This window comes from Nansenia antarctica (genome assembly GCF_963989245.1).
Source record: "Nansenia antarctica genome assembly, chromosome: 6".
Lineage (NCBI taxonomy): Eukaryota > Metazoa > Chordata > Actinopteri > Argentiniformes > Microstomatidae > Nansenia > Nansenia antarctica.
In genome coordinates this window covers 36,097,630-36,105,938 of record NC_137676.1, presented here as the reverse complement: position 1 = coordinate 36,105,938, position 8,309 = coordinate 36,097,630, and the positions used below count along the sequence as shown (strand labels likewise).

Below are 8,309 nucleotides of genomic sequence, written 5' to 3'. Positions count from 1 at the left end.
GAAAGGGAGGGAGAGAGAGTGGGGTAAACTGCATTAGAGAGAGGGGGGGAGAAAGGGAGGGAGGGAGAGATGGAGAGAGAGAGAGATGTAAAGTCCACTAGAGAGGGAGAGAGGGAGGGAGAGAGAGAGAATCAGAGAGAGACTCAGAGAGGAGCAGTCAGAATTCCTCAGGTGAACTGTAGTGATAGCATTGATAGTTTGGACCTCTACCAGCCTCCCCTGGTATACAGACAGTGATCCCTGTGTTTCTAGCCTTAGCATCAGAACTTGAGGCACGGTAGAGTTCTCGGGGAGAGGCGAGGCTGTCCAGACAGTCAGGAGGTTAGAGGTTAGAGTTCAAGGGCGGGGGGGGGGTCCATGTGTAGGGTTATGCTGCTGCTGTGTTGTTGGGCGGTGCAAAGGCTTCTGGGATACTAAAAGGGACTGTGTGTGTTTCTCGTGCCTCGTTCTAAAGGCTCCCAGCAGCCTCCCCTCCCCCTCCCCCCCTCCCCCCCCCACCCTCTGTGAGGATCCCAAACCAGGCGCTAAAGGGTTAAAGAGGCTGGAACGGACCTACTATCTTCTCTTCTCTTCACATCTTCACATTCATATATACAGACACACACACTCTCTTTCTCCCTCTGGCTTAAATACACATACACACAAACACACACCCTTTCTCTTTGTCCCTCTGTTTCAACGACACACACACACACACTCCTCTGTCCTGTTCTCTCCGGTCTTCCTCTTTAGCCCTGTTAGTGGCCTGCAGGTAAGGCAGACCTATAGAACCTGTATGTCTGACTGTGTGTGTGTGTGTGTGTGTGTGTGTGTGTGTGTGTGTGTGTTGTGGGTTGGAGTGTGAGTCTGATGAGTGTTCTAGTGTTGTGTGTGTGTGTGTGTTGCATACTAGTGGGTAGTGTTGAGTGGTGTGTTGCGTGCAATGTGTTGTGTAGTGTGGTTGTGTACTAGTGTGTAGTGTTGAATGTGTATGTTGTGTACTAGTGTGGTCGTGTTGAGTGTGTGTGTTGTGTAGTGTGGTCGTGTACTAGGGTGTAGCGTGGTTAAGTGTGTGTGTGTGTTGTGTAGCGTGGTTAAGTGTGTGAGTCGTGTTGTTGAGCAGGAATCGGGGCTGAAGGTGAACCAGCCTGCGTCGTTCGCAGTCAGCCTGAACGGAGCGAAGGGCGTGATCGACGCCAAGGTCCACAGCCCCTCCGGAGCCCTGGAGGAGTGCTGCGTCACGGAGATCGACCAAGGTAACCATGGAGACGCCATCCAGATCGCCCCCGGTTCTACGTTTTCCCAAAAGCTTCTTGGCACAAAGCTTGTCATAAGCCTATTGTGGTTCATTCAGGACCCTTGTGTTGTTTTAATACGTTTAGTGACGATGCTAATACATTAGGTTTGGTGTAATTGGATGGCTCTGTCATGCTATAATTAGTCCAGGCCAAATAGTGTCCGCCCTATGATGCAAGTATAAACATAAAAGCTACATTTGATAAGTAAGTAAGCTAGCTAAGTAAGCTAGCTAACTATGATTGGAAACAAAGAAGTATCCAGTTGTGGAATTATATTTAGCACTACTTTGGCTGACGTGATGTGGGTTAACTAGTCAACTCAACTAGCGGAGCGCATTACGTGTGAAATTAGCATGCTAGCAGGTGTTTTAATATAAAATGGCCATGCAAAAAAAAAGAAATGCTATAAATATAAAAGCTATAGCTGACTAGTGAGCCTGCAACAACCTTAATGCTATTCAAGTGCAAGAAGATTAGATAAGTGCATAGCAACGGCGTTCGAAAGGTATGATTACATCATAGGGCGGGCACTATTTGGCCCAGACTAATTCTGGCATGACAGCTCCGCTCTGATATAGCTCCTCGTCTGAAGTGAAACAACATAAAATGCGGGGAGCCCATAAACTTTCAAAAAAAAACATAGGAAGGTAAAACACAGAGTGAAGCTGAGGCAGTGGGTTGGACGACACATGTACCTGTCATAGCCAGAGGCCAACACCTGCTCACCTATGGTGGAGTGTAGCCTAACACGGCTCTTAAAGCCCGATCCCGTGAACATGTGACGTGTCTGCTTCTTTCATTGGTGGGTTCAGCTGTCCGTCACCTGACGCCAGTCAGTCACCTAACGGCCAGCTGCTCTGTCCTTAAAGCTCCCTGTCTGAACCTACGTAGACCTCAGTGTACGGAGCAGGGATGGTCCGAGTGCTATCGAGGTTTCAGGAAACGCACCTCTAATCCGTCACGGATGACGGCACAGATAGATTTGATAGGAAACATGTTTGATGTTTTCTATGCTGGGGGGAAAGTGATGTCATTTTGTCCCCACAACTATCGCTGGTTTCTAGGAAATACCATTCATTTCATTTATTGTATGAACATTTTAGTTGAGTCACTTAAAAACAAAACTCCCCTCTCCTCCTTCTCCTCCTCCTCCTCCTCTCCTCTCCTCTGTAGATAAGTACGCCGTGAGGTTCATCCCCAGAGAGAACGGTCTGTATCTGATCGACGTCAAGTTCAACGGCAGCCACATCCCCGGGAGTCCCTTCAAGATCCGCGTGGGCGACGCGGGCCAGGCCGGGGACCCCGGCATGGTGTCGGCCTACGGAGCGGGCCTGGAGGGAGGCACCACAGGTAGACTACTCTACTCCTCCAACCCAACATCATTCATTCAGTCATTCATTCATTCATTCATTCAGTCATGCACTCCAATGGACATCGGTCTTAGCAACGTAGCATGACACGGTCGTGTGTTGCGGTTCAGTGGTGAACTCTCTCTCTCATATCTCCCTCTTCCTCCCTCCATCCAAACATCATTCTTTCATTCATTCATTCATGCGCTCCAATGAACATCGGCCTTAGCAACGTAGCATGACGCGGCTGTGTGTTGTATTGCAGTTCAGCTGTGGGGATAGTGAGTTGGACTGGTGATCAGAAGGTCATGAGTTCAAATCCCAACTTGGGTGTGCCCCCCTGAGTAAGGCACTTAGCCCTAGGTTACTCCAGGGAGACTGTAATCCCTGTAATCTCTCATTGTAAGTCGCTTTGGATAAAAGCATCTGCTAAATGGTTAAAAATGGAAATAAATGGAAATGTAAGCTGTGAACTCCTCCCTCCTCCCCTCCCTCCAGGCTCGGCCTGTGAGTTCATAGTGAACACCACCAACGCGGGGCCCGGGGCCCTGGCCGTGACCATCGACGGGCCGTCCAAGGTGAAGATGGACTGCGTGGAGTGCTCCGAGGGCTACAGGGTCACCTACACGCCCATGGCCCCCGGCAACTATCTAATCTCCATCAAGTACGGAGGACCTTACCACATCTCCGGCAGCCCCTTCAAGGCCAAGATCACAGGTGAGAGAAGGGCCCCCCGACCCCTCTTTACTTAACCATGTTCTCGGACGGTCTATCTGTCAGTCTTAGTGTCTGTCACACTGTCTAACCCCCCCCCGTGCTCCTTCTTCCAGGCTCCAAGCTGGTGTCCAGCCACAGTATGCATGAGACGTCCTCCGTCCTGGTGGACCCTCTAACCCGCAGCGTCAGCACCCCCCACCAGGGGGCGCCCAGCCAGTCAGACGCCGCCCGGGTCACAGCCAAGGGCCTGGGCCTGACCAAAGGCTTCCTCGGACAGAAGAACAACTTCAGCGTCGACTGCAGCAAAGCAGGTGTGTGTGTGTGTGTGTGTGTGTGTGTGTGTGTGTGTGTGTGTGTGTGTGTGTGTGTGTGTGTGTTTGAGAGTGTAGCAGAACGGTCAACTTGTTGAATATGGATGAATTCTTGAACATTTTTGAATTTTAGCTTGTAGAAATAAGTCACAGGTCTATACTAGTCTTGGGGTTGTTGCCACCAAAACTGAATTCCATTCAACATTGCTGCTTGTCAACCAAGAATTCTCATCTCAAACATTCTGCTGGGGTTGCTAGGGTTCATTGTGATGACAACATATTCCAAAGTAATTGCATCTTTATAATTCTTAGTTTCTATGGCAATGAGTCAAATGTGTATAAATATTTTCAAATCATATTTCGTGCTCAGCAACCAAACATTCTAAATTAAGTAGATTTGTTTGATTGTGATGGCATCAAATCTACAATAGGTAGTGTTCTTAAGGGCTCTGCACACAGCGTGCGATTTCTGTTGCGCGTCAACGTTCCATTTTGAAGTTTGAATGGAAGTCTATGAGAAAATCATAAAACATCGCATCCCAATGCACACAGCGTGCGATGCAATTTCTGTTGTATGTTCTCATAGACTTCCATTCAAACTTCAAAATGGAACGTTGACGCGCAACAGAAATCGCACGCTGTGTGCAGAGCCCTTTAGAATTAGAATTCAATGACTGAAGTCACAAGGCCAATGCACATGGCGTGCGATTTTGTCACACCGAGAAATTCGATTCCATTGTTTTGAATGAGACAATTAAAAAATGTGTGTGTGTGTAGGCCAATGCACATGGCGTGCGATATTGTGGCATGACAACATTCGATTCTCAATTCACATCAATTGAATTGAGAATCGAATGTTGTCGTGCGACAAAATCGCACGCCATGTGCATTGGCCTACACACACACACACACACACACACACACACACACACACACACATACACACACCTTCACCTGCAGCATGCAATTGTAATAATTGATTTACATTATGATGATATATTCATCATGTCTTCGTACGATCTAAAATTGTATCTTAGTGTACCTACCATCTCTGCTTATCTTATAATATCTTAGTACTACTTCTTCTACTACAATACTTTTCAAAATATATCAATAATAATTCAACACACAAGTTCAATCCACACACACACACACACAGACACACACACACACGAATCAATTCTCTACTGGTCCTAGATCAGTGTCAAAGAGGGCGACAACGCCACGGTTACGTTGCCGTGTCTTCAGGAGAGAACGAGGCGTTAACAATGCATGACCCATTTAGCCAGCATGTAGAACTGAGCAGATGAAATCTAGATGCTTGTGTCCACAAGGTCCCTGGCTTCTCCTTCTGGTCCCTCACAACAATGAGAGGCAATATGTGGCACCAGGGCTGAGCTTCTCTCTCACACACACACTTCCAAAATCTGTTCCTTTCTCTCACACACAGTGTCCAGTGTGATGCTGAGTGTGCTGGGTCTCCACAGTGTGACCCTGTAGAGTGTGTGTATGGATAAGTTGGAATATATGCGTGTGTGTGTGTGTGTGTGTGTGTGTGAATGGATAAGTTGGGATGTGTGTGTGTGTGTGTGTGTGTGTGTGTTTGTGTGAATGTTACAGAGTTAAGACTCTGTAGTGTGTGTGTGTGTGTGACTCTGTGATCTCTTGTCTGCAGGGCGTAACATGCTCTTGGTCGGCGTCGACGGTCCCAAGATTCCGTGTGAGGAAGTTCTAGTGAAGCACCTTGGCAACCGCATGTACAACGTCAGTTACCAGCTGAAAGAGAAGGGGGAGTACATCCTGGTGGTCAAGTGGGGAGACGAACACATCCCAGGCAGCCCGTACCATATTACTGTGTAGACCAATCAGAACCCCCCCCCCCATCACATCACTGTTAAACTTTAACAAATCAAAAACCATAGCTGTCAAACCTAACAAACCAGAACAACCCCTGTCCCCTAACCCCCCCATCCTCCCAACCAATCAGAATGCTTCAAACGAATCGTCGTACTCCTGTCACCGATATCCCAAAGATGAATGCATAAACACTGAAAATTCCTCTCTTCATCACTCTCTCCATTTCTCTCTCCCCCCCCCCCCCTCCCCACCCCCATCATATTCATCAGTAGCCATAGAGAGGGGAACGATGCACCTTTTATTACTGTAAACTAGCTATCATGCCTTTTGGTTTTTGCCTTCCAGCATGGCCACTGTTTAGCCTTGGATTAGCCTAGCCTAGCCTAGAGTAGTTTACCGTAGGAAGATAGAAGTTAGCTTAGCCTAGTCTAGCGTAGCAGAATGGAGGTTAGCCTAGAAGCCTTCCCCCTGCCCCCCCCCACCCCATTGTGTGTGTGTTCATAATTCTCTCTTCATAACACATTTGTTTAGCTGCTGCTAGTGTGGCCTGGTGTTGGGCACTGCTGTTCTTAACCATAACCATGGCTTGGAGTGAGTTTAGAGTAGAGGACTGGTTAGTTAGTTACACCTGAGTAGAAGGTTAGTAACAGGGTTGTTAAAGGTTGTTAGTAGTAGTAGTAACACACTCACAGCAGTTCCCGTCCTTTCATAGCGCGCCTCAGACACTCTAACAATGTGTCCGGTCTGTGTGTTCTACGTGTGTTCCAAGCGTGTACGCAGCACTGACATCAGAGTCTCTCACCCTCAGAGTGACACATGGCTGCTGCACCCACACTAAATAACTGCATGAACAAAAAGGAAAAAAGATATGTAATGCTCCCACTTTGAATATGAATTATTATAAGAACAATTAATACTAGTATTAAGTGAATAAAGGGAAATTTCTAAGAGTTGAGCAGGATGGAAAGCTAGAGAGGATATCTGTGTTATGACAAGATATCAGTGCTTACAGAATGACCAAAAAGAGAAGAAATTATGCTGTGTTTCTGCTAAATGTCTTAAACTCCCCTCACCCCCTCCCCTGCCTCTTTGCTCTCCAGCTTTGTGTACTCATAAAAATAAGAATTTTCTCTTTGAAAGGAACAAGGCTATTAAAAGTGTTTGTAAGACTTACAGTATTTTGATACACAATAAAGTTGTTTAAGTATTTTTTTCTGTTAATCTGAAGATAATTGTATTTTTGTGTGTCTGTCTTGTGCCATTGCCTGGTTGTTGAACACACACACACACACACACTCACACTCACTCCAGAAAGACCACAGATGTAATGGTGGTGGATGAATAAAAGGCCCACTAAAGTGACTTTGATCAAATCTATATCAAATCATTTCTGTGAAAATGTCAGGTTACATACTTTAATTGTTTATAATTAAAATGCCAAAAAAAACAACACTTTTTTGCTCACAATTTCTCAAGCCACAAGAGTGACTGGTCATGGGGCTTGCATTTTTGATTGACAGTTTGTCTGTTGAGTCTTCTCTCATTGGATGCAAATGATAATTCTTTTGTCATGAACCTCATTCCTAACAGCAAATGCTACATAAAACAGATATGAACTATAAAAGTATTTCCATATGACTGCAATGCAGTGCTTTGAATGCTGTATGTTCTATCAGAGGTTCCTGCTCTTTTTCTGGGACTGCACAGTCTGTGGACTCCACCTCAATCTCCTGGAATTACAAATATATGTCCCTTAAAAGACCAATGGCAACATTTCAAGGAACAGTTGTTGATGTTGTTCTTTTGCCTTTGGAACTACCCCACACTTTTTTCTGCCTCCCCTCTTTCTTTTTGCCTTGTCTGTGTAGAACTTCACCATGTCTGCCTCCACCTTTTTGGTACAGACTTTACTCCAGGCACAGGCGATGCTGGTTGGTGCCATCCTTGTGTAGCCACGGCGGACAGATGCCTCTAACTTAAAAAGGAGTGCCCCGACATGGGAACAACTTTCTCCCAGTCTAGAATAAAATAGAATACAATTACATACTTTTTCACCAAATGGGAAGAGCATTGATTTTTCTTCTGAAAGAATTTGATATGTGGCATTATGATTAATACTGTTAATGTTATACAGTTAGCTTACCCTGCCATGCAATCACAGTGAGCTGCTTTAACCTCTCCAGTACTCTTAGCTGCTTTAACCTCTCCAGTACTCTTAGCAGCTTTAAAACACGGCTGCTTTTTCTTCTGTTACAAAAAAACCTTATACTGAAAAAAACAAAATACTGAAATTAAGTCCTTAATTTCTTTTGTGAGATGGCTTACAATACATGATCATTAAGAGAGCGATAATGTCCTGGCTGACATTTTGACCTGTCTTTTTACTCAAAGGGTATTGTTATATTTTTTATCTTATGAATATCAATAGAATGGGGAGTAAAGCAGCAGGAATTTCAGATAGAGATTGTATTTTTTAGCGTATATCCGACTGGGAAATAAAGCAATCAATCTTAAACACACCCTCAACAGTGCTTATAGTGACAGTTGATAAGAGCAGGTGTGGTCACCTTTGTTTAGGGAGTGAGCAGCGAGAGTTCCTTCAAGAGAGTAAAGTAGCCATTATAGGGTGTTAGACCTAACCAAGGGATCTCTGCTGATCGACTCAATCGATTGAATAGGCTCACCTTTGGTAAAACAGTCAAAAGAGAGGTAAAGGAATTGGTTTAATGAGACTTGCAATGGACGAATACTGTACAGGGACATGTGGATGGAAGGACTAGACTAACAATTTTGAGAAA

At 45.5% G+C, this 8,309-nt stretch overlaps 1 protein-coding gene across 3 annotated transcripts in view; it reads left to right on the top strand.

Annotated features, from left to right (window-relative positions):
* flna (filamin A, alpha (actin binding protein 280)) overlaps positions 1–5,514 on the top strand; it is a gene marked incomplete at both ends in the record, with an annotated part of 41,780 nt that extends 36,266 nt beyond the window's left edge. For all 3 annotated transcript variants that reach the window (XM_080533236.1, XM_080533235.1, XM_080533237.1), the window contains 5 exons: positions 1,103–1,235; positions 2,451–2,627; positions 3,125–3,343; positions 3,457–3,654; positions 5,330–5,514. In XM_080533236.1, the coding sequence (XP_080389362.1) occupies positions 1,103–1,235; positions 2,451–2,627; positions 3,125–3,343; positions 3,457–3,654; positions 5,330–5,514 (912 nt within the window). The remainder of the gene's footprint in view (positions 1–1,102; positions 1,236–2,450; positions 2,628–3,124; positions 3,344–3,456; positions 3,655–5,329) is intronic.
* Between the last annotated feature and the right edge of the window lie 2,795 nt (positions 5,515–8,309).